Source organism: Balaenoptera ricei, chromosome 3 (assembly GCF_028023285.1).
Source record: "Balaenoptera ricei isolate mBalRic1 chromosome 3, mBalRic1.hap2, whole genome shotgun sequence".
In the NCBI taxonomy this organism is placed as follows: domain Eukaryota; kingdom Metazoa; phylum Chordata; class Mammalia; order Artiodactyla; family Balaenopteridae; genus Balaenoptera; species Balaenoptera ricei.
In genome coordinates, this window is record NC_082641.1 from 126,977,164 (window position 1) to 126,995,421 (window position 18,258).

An 18,258-nucleotide genomic window follows, 5' to 3' on the forward strand; every position below is an offset into this window, starting at 1 on the left:
GGGGCTGCGTCTCCCTGTGTGGTCAGCGTCCTTGTCGGAGGCCCTGGAGGTGCACTCCTTGGGGAGCTGTGGGCAAGTCCTGTATCCAAGCAAAGCCTGCTGTGTGGCAGTCAGGAGTGGCCCAAATCTCCTGGCCTCGGGGGAGGAAGAAAACCCACTTTCTGGCCTATTGTGGCCTGATATCTAAATGAACTTGCCCCTTATTCATCTGTTTCTGTTTTTATATTTGTAAAACGGATAGGTTTTTGTGTAAACATACACAGTTAACCCTTGAACAAGGCGAGGGTTAGGGGCACCAATCCTCCCTACAGTCAAAAATCCCGTGTAACTTATAGTCGGCCCTCCTTATCCGAGGTTCCTTCGTATCCGCAGATTCAACAACTGCCGACAGTGTAGTGCTGTAGTATTTACTGTTGAAAAAAATCCCAATGTAAGTGGATCCACGGAGTTCACATCCATGTTGTTCAAGGGTCAATATACCCACACAGTGTAATACCTATGTGATGTTTCCATGTGAAAGAAAGATTAGCATAATTCTAATCTATGTTCCAAAAAAAAACCCCAAAAACTGGGATTTAAAGCAGTGATAAGGTTCATTCCCATTTCTCAGTGCTGCTGAGTTGCACAGTGTCTTCCGGCAGTCAGCTGTCCCGTGGGAGCTCTTTTACCTTCGCACAGGGATGATGTGTCATGGCCCTCTTTGCTCGTGCCATCTTTGCTCACTGAACCGGACTGTAGAAGGAACTGGTCCAGAATTCCGTGGGGGGCTGTGCAGAAAGAACGGAAGTTTGGCATATTTTGGTGGAGATAGGTTGCTTCTCTCCCTGCTCACAGCAGGACCTGGCTCTTCCTGGGGGAGGCCTGAGGAGGGTGGGTGCAGGTCCCAAACCCTCTGCCCGAGATGCACCCGAGTGACCACCAGATGGTGCTCTTGGGTCCAGAGCAGTGCAGAGTCACCAGGAGGCCTTGTTACCACGCAGATGGCAGGGCCCCACCTCCTGAGTGTCTGGTTTTGTAGGTCTGGGGGTGGAGGTGGAGAATTTGCATTTCTAACAAGTTCCCAGGGAATGATGACGTTGCCAGAGTGCCATGCTCTGAGAAGCAGAATTCAGGTACTAGAAAGATACCTTTTCTTAGGAAAATTCCGCTTTATATTTCCTTATCTATACCAGTAGCTCTTAACTGAAAATCTGATTAAAAGCAAAGCCTCCTTTCCCCATTAGAATGAGCATAGACGTCTAACTGAGCATTCAATTTTAGGGGATTTGTGGACTCCCCAGACACTAACGTGCTGAAGCCCTGAACTATCTGTCACTCGAAATGAACTTATTTTGAGCAATTTCTCTAAAAGCCCTTCTACGTAATAAGCCAGGATGATCAGTCAGAGCCATCTTCTGTCAGACCTCTCTGAGCCCTCCTTCCAGCTCCATTCTCCTTTCTCCAAGGGTTGCTGTGAGCCAGCCCACCTGTGTTCTCATTAGGCGGTTTCCTCTGCAGCATCTGCTCAGAAGCTACTACGGTTCTTGTCCTGTTGAAGCGCATCCCCCAAGGCAGGAGCTGGAGTTTCTCGGCCTCCTTCCCCTCCTGAACTGTTCAGGGCCTGTACCCATGGGCTTGTCTGCAAAGAGTTGGGGGCCTCTCTCAAAACCCCCATGGATTCTCCTTTTCCTCTTCTCCCTTTTGGGCCAAGTTCAGGGCTGGCTTTCTCTGCCACTGGAGAAAGTTAATTGGTTAACTTGGTTCCTGCTCAGCTGCCTGGCAGAGCTTGGTGGCTGGTAAACCTGATAAACTAGTCATCAGTCTTCTCCAGACCAGCATTTCTTTACCTGTGCTTCTGCTACCAAACAACAGTCAACAGGAAGCACTTTGAGCTGGTTTAACAAGGCTTCCAGTCACTCTCAGCTCTTCATGGGGGGAGGCTGCCAATTCCATTGCAAATGGATGATGGTACTATTATTGTATAGTACTTTAAAGTTTGCAAGTCACATCCCTTTCTTTTACCCTATGCGAGCTTCACAGGTGCACTTGGAGGGTGCGTCTGCCTCTTATCCCCATTTTATAGATGAGGAAGCTGAGGCTCAAAGACGTTCAATAGAAAAATATAGCCAGCAAGTATCGAGCCGTTCCTGGGCTAAGCATTTATGGGCATGTTCTGATTTGATCCTCCCAAATGGCCTAGGAGGCAAATACAATTGATTCTCCCTAGTTCACAGGTGAAGAACTGGAGCTGAGGTGGCTTAAGTAGCCAGCCCAGGGTCACCAGCAGGGAGGTGGTAGAGTCAGCATTGGAGCGCTCTCTGACTCCGGAGCCCCTGCTCTCATCCTCTGCTTTATTCCCAAGGACGCAGACAGCGTGTGGCAGAGTTGGGACTCACATGCCTTGCTCCTTCCACTCCAGCAGCCTGGCCCTCAGGAGGAGAGGGCGGTGTGCAGACAGTCAGGAGGGCACAGGCGTGCGGCACCCAGGAGCCTCTCAGGCTGTGCATCTGGGCTGACTGGCCCGCTGACCCCAGGACCTGGGGGCTGTGATGGCTGCTGGGGTTGCTGCTTGGCCAGGTTCCAACCACTGGAGGGAGAGCAGTGGGTCTGGAGTCAGCAGACCTCCCACTAGCTCCGGCTTCCTTACTTTTTAGCTTTGCGCGAATTTCATGCTGAACCTGAGCCTCAGGGTTTTCATCTGGAAAGTGGGGAAACATGAGACCTCAGAGGATGGTTTTTCTTTCATCAGGTCAAATACCATAATGAAGCGAGAGGGCCTTTCCACCCCCGTTGGCACAGAAAGGTTCACAAGGGTTATGATTAGCAAGGTGGTGGTTCTCAGTGATCTCATCCCAGAAGCTGGCAGGAGGTATGTGTCGGTCACGTGTTCAGACCCACAGGCGACCCCGGGCGGTCACCGCTGAGGGGGAAAGCTGGGCTCCCTCAGGAGGGCCTTCTCATAGTTCTGCCCTCACGAACGAGTCCGAAAGAAGCGGAGGAAGCATCCCTTGCCTCCTGAGCAAGTCCTTCCCCCGTCCCCCTGTGGTTCCTGCCGAGAGTGAGTGCCTCTGCTTTGCTTGTTCACTGACAGATGTGAGAGCAGAGGGTCGTGTTCAGACAGAACGCCAAGTGTCCGGCACACCAGGAAGCGGCGGGAAAAGGCCATTGTAAGTGAAATGGGGCCCCAGAGCCCAGAGTGAATGGGGATGAGCAGGGGCGTCAGGAAGTGCTAGGGCTTCGTAGACCTGAAGCCCTTTGAGGTCATCTGTGGCCTGCAGGAGATGGTGATATTTCTCTCATTTAAAAAAGCACAGTGGTCACCAAAGGGCATCAAAGGTGGCACCGTGCAAAATGCAGCCAAGGGACTGGCTGGGAGGCGTGCAGTTGGTGAGCATGTAGGGCTCAGCATCAGAGGCTTGGCAGGGCCCGGGGGGCAGGCGGTGAAGGGGGAGCAGAGCCGGCCCTGCTTCCACTTCGGTGTGACCGTCAGTTGCTCCCCAGCTTCCCTGAGCCTCAGTTTACTCATCTGTACACAGGGTCCCCCGGTGCGATCGGGGCTAAGGGACCAAGAGAGACTGTCCCTTCCTCCTGATCCGTCTCCCTAATCTTCTCCCAGAGTTAGTCCAGAGGCCAGGCTGTGCCTGGTGGACCCACTGCGAAGCACCCCGTAGGGAAAATTCATCAGGAAGCTGCAGTGAGGAGCTGGACTCACCTCCTCCATATCACTTAGAAAGGAGGGAAGGGAAAGTAAGACAGAAGCACGAACAGACAGACAGACTCTCACTGGATTGTCCACCTCCCCCCCCAACTCCCCCCCAGCAGGATGCTTCAGGGAAGGGAACACGTGAGGTATGCACACCCCAGAGGTACGCATGCAGCTGTCTCGAAGCAGGTACTTAAAACCATGTGGAGCGTCTTCTCGGAATCCATGTGTGACCATTCAGCAGTTGCGACATGCCCTGTTCTAGGCACTGGATGGCAAGAGTGAACGAGACAAACAAGGTCCCCACTTCCCATGGTTGGGCCAGAAGGGAGAGAGAGAAAACAGACTCATAAACAAAGCAATAAACACTGTAATTACAGATTGGGAGGTGCACTATGAAGTTAATCACGTCATGACTAAAATGTCTGAAACAGCCGTGTTTTGACTGGTGGGGCGGATGTATTTATATGGTCGTCTGGGAGGGGCATCTTCAAGGAGCTGGGCCCCAAGGGATGAAAGGAGCCAATGAAGCAAAGATTCTGGAGGACAGTGGGGCAGAGGCAGGAAAGAGCCTTGTGAATTCAAGGTGCTGGAGGAGGCTGGGGGAGGACATTGCTACACGCAGCTGAACCTAGGCCATCCTAGGGAACCTGCACAGTTCCTGTGACCGTACAGCAGCGCCCTGCTGTGGACTGCAGGCCCGTGCTTTCCTCCCTACCCTCAGTGGCGCAGAAGGGGATGGCTGGAGACTCACAGGCCTTAACCTGTTCCGGAGAAAGCCCATCTAAACCAGAACCTGGTGATTTTGCCCACAGGAGCACAGCTGGAGTTTCTCCAGCAAATCAAAGCCACTCTTCCAATAGCTGTGGCTTTAACTTCCAATCACAGACGGTAGATGAAGAGGGGAGGTTCCAGCTGGGCTTCCCCCCACCCACCCCCCAGCCGCCCTCGCTGGGCAGTTCTAGGGGCCTGGCACCAGGCTCACCTGAAGGTCACCTCTTGGTCACATGTCTACACAGTACCCTGGCAAAACCAAAGATGATGGTGGCTCCAAGCCCCATGCCCCTGTCCCGTTGCTTTTTTCCCAGCCCACTCTAACCCGTAGCCACCTGGCCCCCAGTGCTCGTCCATTATTACCATCCTCGGACCTCCCCCACTACCAGAAAAAGTCAGACTCAAAACAAATGCAGAAGCTACTCAGTGTGCAGTTACATCAACAGTGATGGCTCCCTCTCCCGTCTCCGCCCAGTCTCTGCTCATTCCCTTCAAGTAAACAGCTGCTTCCTTTGGGGCCACTTCCCCATCCGATGCTAAACAGCCCCCTCATCTCACAAGGCACGTCCTCTGGGATAGCGACCGTCGTTGTCCTCTCTCTGACTCCAGCCCCAGCTGGTGTCGCTTGCTTAGCCAGGTGATGTGGACTGGGGACGAGGACTCCACGGGAGCCCGCCACCAAGGGGGCTCCAGGAAGCCAGGCAATGATGACGGGTCCCTCTGTGTCCCCCTCGGGCAGGGTGAAGGCCGCGTGGTGTACGTTCGAAATCTCTCCAGTGACATGAGCTCCCGTGAACTGAAGAGGCGCTTCGAGGTGTTTGGCGAGATTGTGGAGTGCCAGGTGCTCACGAGAAGCAAGAGGTGAGTCAGGCTCTCGCAGAGGAGGGGAGTGGAGGGCACAGAGGTTCCAATTCAGGTCTGGAAGCATAAAAGATGCCTGAGAAGATTTGCAGAACAAATCTACCGGCAGCGCAGGGGAAGGAAGGACTGGTAACCATCATGCAACCCAGTAATAGCAGGGAACATGTACTGATAGTTTGCTAAAGTGCAAGCCAATTTCCATGCATTCTTTTACTTAACTTTCCAACTTGCCTGTGACATATGCACTCTTTCTATTGCTCTCCTTTCTGGGGAGCTCAGACAAGTTAACTCAACAGCTACCTGGTGGCAGAGCCAGATCTGCAGCCCATGTGTCAGCTTCTGGTTTTCCATCCTGGACCCTGGTACAGGGCTGCAAAAAGCTCCTGGTGGCTGAAGGCACGCTTGCATTGTGAAGCTGCGGCCCAGGTGTCTCACTCACCTGGGGAAGCAGCGTTTCATCTGTCAGGGGATCTGCAAGAATAGGTTGCATATAAATGCACAACTTAGATGTCAAAGCTTTGTCAGTTTTTAAATAATTCTAAAGTATCTCCCATTATACTTGCAAACTAAGTTATTAAGTTTTTTAAATTCTAATTTAATAATAATTTTTAAAAACTTCAGCGAGAAAATAGTTTCTGCGTAAGAATCATCACACATCTCACATCCCTTAGGGTGGCTACAGAAAATAACAAGTGTTGGTGAGGATGTGGAGAAATTAGAAACTTGGGCACTATGGGTGGGAATATAAAAGGTGCAGCCACTGTGGAAAACGGTATGGAGATTCGTTAAAAAATTAAACATAGAATTACCATTTTATCCAGCAATTCCTCTTCTGGGTATATAATCAAAAGAATTGAAAGGAAGATCTTGAAGAGATATTTGCACATCCATGTTCATAGCACCATTATTCACAATAGCCAAGAGGTGAAAACAACCCAAGTGTCCGTTGACAGATGAATGGATAAACAAAATGTATATGCATGCAATGGAATATTAGTCAGTCTTAAAAAAGGATGGGTATCAATCCTGTCACATGCTACAGCATAGATGAACCTTGAGGACATTATGCTGTGAAATAAGCCAGTCACAAAAAGACACATACTCTGTGATTCCACTTACATGAGGGATCTAAAGTAGTCAAATTCATAGAAACAGAAAGTAGAATGGTGGTGGCCAGGGGCTGGGAAGAGGGGGTATAGGGAGTTGTTGTTTAATGGGTACAGAGTTTGTTTTGCAAGATGAAAAAGTTCTGGAGATCCGTCACACAAGCTTAACACAACTGAACCGTACACTTCAAGATGGTAAATTTTATGTTATGTGTTTTTATCACAATTTTTTTAAAAAGTCATTACACAAATAGAACTAAGTTCTGTGCAATCTTCAGGATGTCAAATGAAGATAACCTGTAAAAACAAAGCAATCAAATTAATCTCTAAGGAGACGGGTCAATTTGTTAAGATTTAAAAAGCATGCATGAGTCTCAGACATTTAAAGAATCAGAAGGGTCCCAACTTCGGCCTGGTTCAGAGAGGTGTCAGGAAATGTGATACAGCTGGGTGTTTACAAGGCATCTGCTGTCACTAGGCCTGTGCTGAGTAGTAGGAGGGTCCGTGAGGAATCTGTCTGGCAGATGGGTAGGTCGGGATTCGTCCTCTTGTTGTGTGTGGAACTGATGAGTCAGGGGTAGAACTGACTTTAGGTCCCCCTCACCTCGGCATCCTTCTCAGGCAGGCTTCCCTCCTGGTGGCAAAGTGGCTGCCTCCAGCTCTAAGTTTGTCCCCTACTCGGGGAAGCAGGAGTCTCCCTCACGGTTCCAACAAAGACGTGGGATGGAGTCTTTGGGGTTCTGCTTTGGCTGACAGGTTCATCCTTGAACAAATCACTGTGGCCAAGGAGGGCCACCGTTGTGTGACTTACCCTGGCGCCCTGAGCCCAGCTGAGCACAGGGTGCTGTTGTCAAAGGAGGGGGAGCAGAGGCTGAGCGGGCAGGCACGATGCGTCTCCCATGAAGGATGAGATGCGTACGGAGTACCTTCGATCTTAGGGAAGGTGAAGGCCAAGTTAGCAGCCAAGGAAGGGCTGGCTGAGGCTGGCTTTGAAGGGTGCGGGATGGGTAGGAAGGGGACATAGGTGTGGCAAATCCTACAAAATGGGAATCCTGAGGGAAATAGAGGGGAGTGTGAAGAGGATCAGCTTTCATGGCGGGAGGCCTGAGTTTACTTCCCTGCTCTGCCACCTGTCTTTGGGCAAATTCTGAACTCAGAGCCTGTTTCCTCACCCCAGAGTGGGGAGATGACAACAGCCCCCCCATCACAGGGGGGACTGAAGAGCGTGTGGGGCGATGGGTGGTGGCCAGCCCTGGGCAAACATGCAGTAAATTGCCTGCTCTTACTATTACTCCATCGTGGAGGTCAGCCCCGTGACTGTCACTGTGTCTATCGAGGGGCCACGCGAGAGTCATCGTGGCTTTCCGCTCCTCACCTAGTGGCAGGTGGTCTGACGGTGTCGACCCAGCTGGCCCAGTGACGCGCTCCCCTTGTCCTCTCCCCCCAGAGGCGAGAAGTACGGCTTCATCACCTACCGGTGTTCTGAGCACGCAGCCCTCTCTCTGAGGAACGGCGCTGCCCTGCGGAAACGCAGCGAGCCCTCCTTCCAGCTGAGCTACGGGGGGCTCCGGCACTTCTGCTGGCCCCGCTACACTGACTACGGTGAGTACGTAGGCCCCGCACGTCCCAGTCAGACCCAAAACGTCAGGGGCAGTGACCTCCTTTATTGAAACCTAAAGCCCCCTCTGGACACGGCTCCCACACCCAGACTCCCCTGTGCTGGTGGGTATAACTTGCCAGCCACCTGGCCCGGAGGCGGGCCTCTGGTGCATCTTGTCCTGTGCCAGGACTGCTACCAAAGAGGTGAAGCCTCTCGTGGCCTCTTGGAAGGTCCAATCTCGTGTTCACAGCCACCTGGCAGATCCCTGGCTACCGTCTCTCTGACCTCACAGGGCCAGTAGCTGACCTGCCCCCTTGAGGGGCATCCACGGTGGCCCTGAAAGGCAGCAGCCTTGTCCATTAATGGGCCGCAGTGAAACTGTGGTCACCATGCCTAGCCATCTGGGGACAAGTCAATGAAGAAGGACAAAGTACTTTAGGAGCGAGTTCTTTGTAGGGGAGAGTCTGATGCAGCCTCCAGAGTGCAGGGCTGAGTGTCAGGAGACCCCGGAGGTTCCTGGCCAGGCAGTGCTCCTGACTGCATGTCCCCCGGGGGGACCCAGTTCCCTGGCCATGCGCTGAGGGATTCATAGTTTCGTTGGCTGCCTTATGTGACCTCCGCACTGGTTTCCTAATGGGCAAGAAACTGTTAAGGGAAGTAGAATTAGAGGCTTTTGGAGCTGGAAAGGAGCTCTGGCGGACTCTGCTTCAGGCCTCCCCATCCTACAACCAGGGTGGCCGAGGCCCTGAGACGCTGCTCACACGGCAGAGGTGTCGCAGCAGGAGGGCAGAGCTGCTGCCCGCTGCCCGGTGCTCTCCGAGGCCTCGGGCCACATCCGCTCTGTGGTGCTGACCCCGGCGGCAGATTTTCTGGTCCGCTGGCCTGTCTGAGCTGCTCGCTGCCTTCCCCTCTCACTGACTCCTCCACCCCCACCCAGATTCTAATTCAGAAGAGGCCCTGCCTGCGTCAGTGAAAACCAAGTACGAAGCCATGGATTTTGACAGCTTACTGAAGGAGGCCCAGCAAAGCCTGCACTGATAACAGCCTTAACCTTCGAGGAATACCTCAATACCTCAGACAAGGCCCTTCCAATATGTTTACGTTTTCAAAGAAATTAAGTATATGAGAAGGAGAGAGAGCGAGTGCGTGAGAGAGAGAGAGAGAGAGAGAGACTTGGAACTGCTGTCCTTTTAAAACAAACAAAAAAATCAATGTTTACATTGAACAAAGCTGCTTCTGTCTGTGAGTTTCCATGGTATTGACGTTCCACTGCCACATTAGTGTCCTCGCTTCTGACGGGTTGTCCTGGGTGCGCTCCAGACGCTGAGTCCGTCACCCACCTCCCCTTCCTCCCCGACCGATGTCCCCTCGTAGACGTGCAGCTGTGTTCACCATACCATTTCTTGTCTGTAGTGTGTGATGATGAAATCGTTACTTGTGAATAGAATCAGGATTATAAACTCATTTTTAATTGAAGAAAAAAAAAGTATATCCTTAATGTATTTATGGCTCAGATGTACTGTGCCTGGGATTATTGTATTGCTTCCTTGATTTTTTAACTATGCACTGTCGTGAGGTGTTTGCCACTGAGCTGCACTGCTCCCTTTGCCAGAATGCCCCAGAGGTGCTGGGTGGCCGGAAGCCTGGCCACCGGGGAGGTGTGGCATGCAGCCACAGCTAGGAGGAATGGAGAGAGGTTTCTGGGCCTCTTCCGCTGAGCGCTGCCTTGTCTCTCATTGAGCAAGTTTGGGTCCATTTACAATCAGAGCCCTCATCTGGTGTCCAGCTCACGCTTAGAATTTGTGCCTGGCCGTGAATGCTCAGATCCTTGCGGACCTTGGAAGGAAGGTGGGGTGAGCTGCGTTATTCCTGTTTTCCAGGCAGTGCCCCAAGAGGCGAAATGACCTGCCCAGGGTCCCACGACCAGTGAAACTACAGAGGAACGGCCCAGCCCGGGCCTATCCTAGGGTAAAGAGGCAAAGTTGCAAAGACTGGTAGAGGTGGGTTCAGCTAAAAAGGACAAGAGGCTAGACGCTTCCAGGCTCATTTTGTGGGGGTAAGTCAATGGCTGCCTCATCAGCATGGGGCAAGTTTAGGCTCTGGCACCAGTCTTGATCCAAGGGGTCCTGTGGTTTGCTTACACCTGTGGACATGCCATCAGAGCTTCAGTGACACACCTGGGGTGACACAGAGAGGCAACCTGGGAGCGGTCATTCATCCTTTTTGGGCCAGTCACCAGCCCGTCCTCCTTCAGCTTGACTTCCCTTTTCTTCACCTGTAAAGTTGTTTTGGTGGCATGGGGCAGGGGGAGCAGGAGGGAGACGTGAGGGATGGGGATGGATAAGACAATCTCCAAGCTCCTCTCCGACTTAGAAAACGTTCATTGGGCTCTACTTTAAAATTTGTGTTCTTGAGTGATGTCAAAGCCATGTCCAGCTTGGATGTTCTGCAGGTGCCTTGGGGGCCGTTTGTGAGGGAGAGCATGGCCAGGCAGGGTAAGAGTGCATTGCTTCTGCTTCAGACAGAGCAGCTCCAACTTGGTCTCTTTCACACATCAGGGTTCCTCGGGAAATTTTTGTGTTTAAAAGAAAAACAAAGAAAAAAGGTCCTGCTGCTTTAAAAAAGTTTGAACTTGACTCATTTAACTAAACGAGGTGATTTAATCTATTATTAATGCCAGGCCTAGTTCTTTGGGAATTGGTAGTTATGGGGTTTTGGTTTGTTTGTTTGTTTTTAAGATTATGAAATACCTCAGTAGGTTAACTGGGCCGATGAACCTCTCCTGAGAGGTGAGCATACTCCAAGCCCACAGAGAAGGTTGGAGGAGACAGGTGTTAGAGGAACAGGGAATTTGAGTTCCTGTGTATCAAGTCACTTAACCTCTCTGGGCCCCAATTGTCTTTTCTGTGTAATGGGCTGAGGGGGAGAATTAGGCAAGCTGATCTCTAAGGTCCTTGCCCGGTCTGATAGTCTTAGCTTCTCCTAAGGTGGTATCTAGCAAATACATGGCATATGGGCCACTACTCCCATGTCCTCGGCCAGTAGCAGACATAACTAATCAACCACAGTACTCATGTTCTTTGAGCTTGGTCATGCTATTAGAATCCTCAACACAGTGTTCTGAGCAGCCATTACTAACTGATCAGAGTTTAACCTGTTTAACCTTCTGGTCTAATCTTTGAATGGTTTCTGTTATACAGAACTATATGGTGGCTGGGTTTCATGCTGGCCCATCCCTGATCTATGAGAGAAAATTCCCCTAAAGCCCTTCCTTGGCACAGGACTCCCAATACTACTCCGACACAATCCCACTTGGGGATGGGGGCCAAGTGGAATAGTGGGCAGGAACATGTTTGGGGAAGGCAGGGTTTATGAGGATGGACCAAAAGGGGACTTTCCACAGCACGGACCTGCACATTCTAAATTCCTTTTATAGCTGTTCACTGCCTAGCATACAGTAGGCATACAATAATTGGTTATGGAATAGAATGGAATGGAATAGAATTTAAATCCACCGACGCCTCCCCTAAGTCCTGATTTGCACCAAGGAGTAAACTGAGATTTCATCCTGTGGAAAAAGTAGGAAGGAACTCTACATTCAGAGTCTGGAGAACTGGGTTGAGTCCTGGCTCTGCCAAAAACTATCTTTGTGACTTTGATAAGTCACAGAGTCCCTTCCTCTCCCTGAGCCTTGGTGTGCCAGAAGGAGTCGGACTAGATGATCTCTAAGCCCCTCCTAATTGCTTCTTCCTTGATTGCACTAGCCTAGAGATTCTACCGTGAGAATATGGTACCTTAGGGTAAAGAAATGCAGATTTTTAGTGAAGGACAAGTCTGTCCCCTCTTCTGGGTCAGCTGAAGCTGCCCTTTCACTTGAGACTAATAGAAGGCACTTGAAGGTAGTTAGACATTGGCTCTTGAGTGTAGTACTGGGACGTGATATGCCTGAGGTCGGGGCTGGGGCCCGCTGATGGGAGAGGGTGCCTGCCAAAGGCATCAAGAAGCTTCTTCTCTCCATCCCGTACATAAAAGGCTGCAAGTTCTAAAATTGACCAACCCTGCAGACAACCTCCATCCGGAAGACTCATTCGGTGCTCTGTATTATTTACCAAGGAGACTCCAAGGTCTCTCCAGGACAACTAGTCAACCTTGGTCTCTTTCCCACCAAATTAAGGAGTAACCCAGAGGGAGCAGCTGCCATTGGCAACCATCTCATTGTAGCTCTGTCCTAGTATTTGCTCTTGATCATGTTTACATGTGATTGCCATAAAAGCTTACAGTAGACTGTGTTGGCCACCCACGCAAGGCAGGTTGTACTGTCCATCTCTGTGCCGTGCTGGTGTTTTCCAAATATGTCCGATCTAAACGCTAAGTGGAATTCTTCCATCTCCTTCCTCAGTCGGTACAGGCTGAATCAGAATCCTCACTCCTGGGGGCTCTGGTTACCGAAGGAAAATGCATCAAAGAGGTAAAGAATATGAGTGGATGGAGTGCAGCTACGGCGGTGACCCCCTTCCCCACATCATACCTTGCCCCCCAACCAGAACACTGCTTTGAGACACAAAGCACCAGTCAGGTGTCTGCATCTGCTGTGAATTCTCACAGCCTTGCGTGTCAAATGTGCCCAGGAGAGAGGCAGGGCTTCAGGGGTTCCAGGGCGGGAAGAGGAAGGGAGGAATGCTCTAAGCTGCAAAGACTCGGTACCCAGGTCCTGATGTGGGAAGAGATGCAATAAGAAATCTTTCTCGCCTAAAGCCTGTGCTTGTTGATGTTTGGAGAGCGATTTCTTCTAGGTGTATGCAATATACATACTGAGGGGGCAGGGAAGGCATGACAGTGCAGCCCTTCTGCAGGGATGGCTTGGAACCCTATCCCAGGCCTTAGGTTCAGTTGAAATGACAGCTGAGCCTGCAGCTTGAGAGATGGGACATCCCAGCTGTGAAGCAGAATCAACCCCAAAGGATTTGTTGATCTGACTCACTGAGTCAAAACTGCAGTATTTTCTTACCATTTGAGATTTAGCATTTGTCCTCAGATATGACCAAGGAAAGAAATTGAATGTACAGTAGCAAATAAAGTGAACCTAATGGTTTCAATGGCCAAAGAAGAGGGATCCTTCCCATTGGGGCAGAAGGAAACCGGTTTGTGCTTACGTGCAATATGTTTAAGCTGGTCCCCAAGTCCCTCAGACATTTGCACACATAGATGGGCTCCAGGGCTGTCTGCCGAGTACGGGGTACTCGGGTAAATGGAGGGAGAGCTCGGGAGCTGGGAAACCCTCATGCATAGCGATGCCCTTGGCCCAAAACAGACGTGAGGTGGAGGGCCCCTGGGAGCCGGCTGTAGAATGTCCAGGAAAGTAGGCAGAAGCTAACTTTGCATTGAACCAATAAAAGCACTTTGAGAAAACCACAGCACTCAGCCTGGCTCCGTGTTTCTACACTGGCGAATATGGATCTCCTTGGGCTGTGTGAGGCATTCTCCTAGGGATTGGAACAGGGGATCAGGAAAGGGGCTGGTGAGGGAAGAGCGAGCAGACATGCCTTCCTAGACATCAGCCACAGGAGAGCCCACTCTAGGGCCAGCCCTTTGCTGGCCTCTTTGTTGGAAGCCCTAAATATGGAGTGGTGCTTTTCGATCTTGGTACCTATTTCTGTAAAAAAGAAAAAAAAAAAAAGAAAACAGCACAGCCGATTGAAATGGGTTTGCAGAGCAAGTCATTTATCTATAAGCCATCTCAAAGTGAGAAACCCAGAGTTTCTTACTTGCCATGTGGTCTTGGGCCACTGTTTCCCCATTTACAAATGGGAATATTGGATGGAATGAGCACTACAGTAAGTCCCTTTCACCTCTGATAGACTCAGATTCCCATCCTGGAGCATCGGGAATCCATCACTAACCCACGAAACCAATTCCGTTCTCTGACTGCCCAGCTCACATTCAAGGTGAGAGTTCTCTGCAAGGTAACCAACCTGCGGTGGATTCAGACCCACACGGTCCTGGCCGAGTTACCTTATACGAGGAGGCCAGCTCCCCAGGACAGATCTAAGCCATAGTTTCTGGTGGGGTGGTGAGAAGTAAACCCCAGCTTGGCTAGGTGGCGATGTCGAGTCTCACGTGAGCCTCGACATTGTCCCCGCCGAACAGCTTTCAGTCCGAATGTTGTGACCACTTGGCTGTTTCTCTCTTGCTCGCAGACAATACTAGCAATACACTTGTTTTTTCAAAACAGCTTAACTTAGGAACTTTTCACACATTTCTTTCAAATGATTGTAAAACATATGGGGCAACAGGAGGCATGGATCACACTGCATATGTTTAGGGCAACTTTTGTTTTTTGTTTCACTATAGCAGTGGTGACTGAGGCTTCAAGATTGGGGGACAGATTTTTAGGTACTGAATTTCATCAGAATGCCTTTCACATTCAGAAGCAGCACAGAAATCCAACTGCCCGAACTGGGGGCTCGGAAAATAGGGTTTCGTAGGTGGTCAGTCCCTGGGCTGTGCAACAATGCCTCAAAGACATGTTTTATAGCCAGAACCCTCTCTCTGCTGTACGTTTTGTCAAAGGATCTTCCAAGCCTCCTTTTTCACTTTGCCAGCCTTGCTCATGGGTGACTTTTGAAGGGACTGGTCATCTTCCACCTCAGCACTTTGCCTTATCAACGTCTAGCCGCCATCTAGTGGCCAAAGACTGTATCTACCAGCTACCCAGATGGAAGGCAAATAAATCCTTTTGGCCACCTTGCTGTCCAACACCAACTTTGGGAATGAAATGCAAGGTCATGAGCAAACTGTCTGTGTGTTTAGAGCACAGTGTAACACCAGTCAGAAGCCCCAGAAGCAGCCACGCAGACTGAGAAGTAATACACTAGCTATCCTGTTGGCAGCAGAGACAGGAGTGGACCCTGTGCCCAGGTGCCCAGGAGGGGTTTACTGTAACTGCAATACTGGCAGCGCAGCTGCTGACCTTGTTAAGTGAACCTCTGCTCTGTGCCCCCCACTGGACCCTCGGGACAAGCAAAGAGGTTGAGTGTGAGGATTCTGTGGGGGGCCTGACCATGGCCTTTGGTGTGGTCCACCGAATAGCCAAATAGATTTTTTTGTTTGTTTGTTTTTGTATTTAAAAATCTTGTCAAATGTTTTTGTGTTAGGAATAAAAAGTCATAAACTACTCCCAACTTTGTTTCTGGAGGAATGTTCTGATTCCGATGGAAAGAGGTTGGAAATCTCAAGGGGTGTGCGGTCAGAGTGGTCAGTGGACCAGGGAAGTGGACCACTTGGATTTCCAAATGGTTTCTGGGGAAGGTGACCATCCAGAAGTCTGGCTCAGGGCAGTCTGCTCCAGAAATTCACACCCACCCCCTTCACCTACTTGTGCCATGGTATTAGCATTGGTTTGGAGCATCTGCTTCTTCCAGAGGCAGCTGCTAATGTTGAAACCAACACAAGATTCCTCTCCCCAACCCCAGGTTTCTAAAGAAACAGTGTCTGTAGCTAGCCTTAATCGACTGGGCAAGGTGGTCCCTATGGTCCCTTCCAGCATTTCCAAATATTGGACTCAAATCCTTTTCTCTTAGTGTGACCATGCAGCCTAGAGAATTCTGAGCAATAGGAAGCCAGGGCTTTCCCTGGCTGTGTGACAGGGTCAAACCAGAGAATGGCTAACCTTGTGAGGTTTGGGCATCCCCAGGGGTACTACTGTAGGGGGCATTATTTATTAGGAAGCTCAACAAGGTAACTACAGCCTGGGGTGCGTGAGCGCAAGGTTGTGTGTGTGTGTATGCATGTGTGCACGCCTGTGTTTGTGTGTATGTGTGGAATTACATTGATGCATTTCTTGAGAAAGGTGCAAGAATTTCACCTACACAGAGGGACACATCTGCTTTGTTATTTATAATAGAAAGCTAAAATTTAATTTTTTAAAGGACACTGCTGATGATTGAGAATCAAGTTTTTAGTTTTGCTATTTTTTTTAATTGGTAGAGGATTTTTTATATATTTTTTCCATTTTGTTGGGTTGTGTCCTTATTTATATAAATACATTATCCGTGAGGGCAAGGAAGAAACTTCTTTGCTTTTAATTATTGTGGTTGTCATCGTCCCCATTTTATTTCTGGTGTGGTTTATCTGTCTTACCTTCTAAATGAGAAAATGTTTTCCTGTCTTTGTACATTGTCAGATTCTATAGTTTCATAGATAATTTAACCAAATTGCTCTATGTATTATTATTCCGTGAGTATAAAGTTCTATTTTAACGTCTGTAAATACTTCAGAACTGGCTTCTTTTCTCAAACTCCCACTGTGGAGTTATTGTTTACATCACAAAAACTGTAGAATCTCTATGCTCATGTACTGTAAATAGTGAAGTGATCTGCTTATAAATAAACTTAACAAATACACTATGGAGATTAAAAAGAAAATACCACCCACAGCCCTGCCCAGGTGTGTCTTTCTTTATTGGTCCTACGTGCTCGTTGAGGGTCGCACCGGCTACTAACTGGGGAAAGGATTCTAGTTGCAGTGTCATCTCTCAGAGAAGACCCCAGTCCAGGTGTGCCCCTCACGCCAAAACTCTCTGAGCTCACTAGTCCTTTCTTCATAGCACTTTTTGTGGATCATGATGAACCATTCAGACTTGCCTCACATAACATTGTTGCATTCTGGCTTCTTGCCGGTGTGACTTTTATAAAGCTATATATACCACCTTCTGAACGAGGACTCCCTTGTTTTGGGATATCCGCTTTTTCACACAAGCACACTAAATATATATGCTAAAAGAGATATTTTGACATTTTGGTTTCAGACAAAGACATTCACCAATTGACGACTGTGAAACGGTTTCTGGTCGGAGGACATGGAAAACTTGAATTGTGTGCCATATTTGGGTGAACTTGAAACATTTTCCTCTGCTCACTTACTCCCAGTGAGAGCAGTGAAGAGTGGCATCTTCCAAGACTTTCCGTCTTGGATGTGTGTGCTGTTGCTGCGGAGTTGTCCTGTGTTGGGCTGAGATGGCCAGGCCTTAACACCTGGCATGGATCAGTCACTGGGTGCAGGCCACCACCCTTGGGCAACTGTCTCCCTGCGGATGAGGTCATCCCCGAAGGGGCTGGCACCGAGGGCTGTCTGCTGACAGCGCTCATCACTGCTGGGAACACAAGTCTTCAGTAAAAGGTCTGTGAAGCTCATCACAGCATCTGCCACAGCTGGATATTAGGGGTTCGTGTGTTGCATGTGATAGGATGTGGTTATGTTAGAAAACGCCCATATGTCTTTAAAGATGTATAATGGAGGAGTAAACGATATGTCTGGAATTTGCTTTTAAACATTTCAGCTAAGAGAAAAATGAGAAAGAAATATAAAAGGACAGACGAAGCAAATGTGGCAAAACTCTCGATATTAGAATCTGGGTGATGGGTAGGTGGGGATTCATTGTGCAGTTCTCTACTTCTGAGGATGACTGCAAATTTGTGTACTATAAAATGAAAGTATAAGAACAAAAATGATTCTAGGTAAGCAGGTGAGTCTGGCGCTAATGTTTAACTGAGTCTATGAAAGGCAAAATGTTGGTTGTAGCTCAATAAAAAGTGCTCACAGCCGAAAAGAGCCTTGAAAGCCACTAGGGAAGATGTAAACTAAATTCTTCTTCAGTCTTCACACCCTATAACTCTGACTTCTCAAGCAGGTGCATGGTTTCCCACTGGCTGGGGTACCCTCCTCCAGTGAAGGGTGGGGCCAGTCTGGGCGTGGATCCCCGCTTGCGCTACTGGACACAGCAGGACTTGGATGCAGGCGCGCCTCCACCTGAGCCTGGTTTTCCCCCAGGCTGATTTCCTGCGGCTGCTGCAATCAGACAAGAAAGAGAACACACCAGATGAGAAGAGGCTGCGGCGGGCTTTCCCTTTGACCTGGTTTGGACCAAGAGTTGCAAACTCAAGGGCTTTCAGAGGCCCTATGCCCACCACTTGATTACTGGAATCTGTCCTACACTGGTTGGGGGCAGTCAGGGAACCCTTGCTGGGAGCCTCAATCTTGGGAACCAGGCCCTGCTACTGCTCACAGTGTGACCTGGCCGTGACACTTCACCTCTGCGGGCCTCAGGGCTCTCATACGTAGAATGGGGACAGCTAGGTCGTGGGGAGGCCTGAAGAGGTCCACGTGTGTGAGGCTTTGCGGCCCCGCCAGGCACGCCATGAGAGCTCAGTGTGTGTGGGGTAGGGGCTCCCCGTCCT

General features: G+C 49.9%; 2 protein-coding genes across 5 annotated transcripts in view; one reads left to right on the top strand and one right to left on the bottom strand.

The window, feature by feature from the left end:
- Positions 1-16,925, top strand: part of PPARGC1B (PPARG coactivator 1 beta) — a 112,485-nt gene extending 95,560 nt beyond the window's left edge. The window contains exons 9-12 of one of the 3 annotated variants that reach the window (XM_059917487.1): positions 3,071-3,146; positions 5,196-5,317; positions 7,871-8,025; positions 16,830-16,925. In XM_059917487.1, coding sequence (XP_059773470.1) covers positions 3,071-3,146; positions 5,196-5,317; positions 7,871-8,025; positions 16,830-16,915 — 439 coding nt within the window. In that variant the 3' untranslated portion in view covers positions 16,916-16,925. Of the gene's footprint in view, positions 1-3,070; positions 3,147-5,195; positions 5,318-7,870; positions 8,026-8,960; positions 16,430-16,829 lie in introns of those variants that run through there. The other 2 variants (XM_059917486.1, XM_059917488.1) reach the window with 2 other exon arrangements.
- An 864-nt stretch (positions 16,926-17,789) lies between these two features.
- PDE6A (phosphodiesterase 6A) overlaps positions 17,790-18,258 on the bottom strand; it is a 65,799-nt gene continuing 65,330 nt past the window's right edge. For both annotated transcript variants that reach the window (XM_059919556.1, XM_059919555.1), the window contains one exon: positions 17,790-17,869. In XM_059919556.1, coding sequence (XP_059775539.1) covers positions 17,790-17,869 — 80 coding nt within the window. The remainder of the gene's footprint in view (positions 17,870-18,258) is intronic.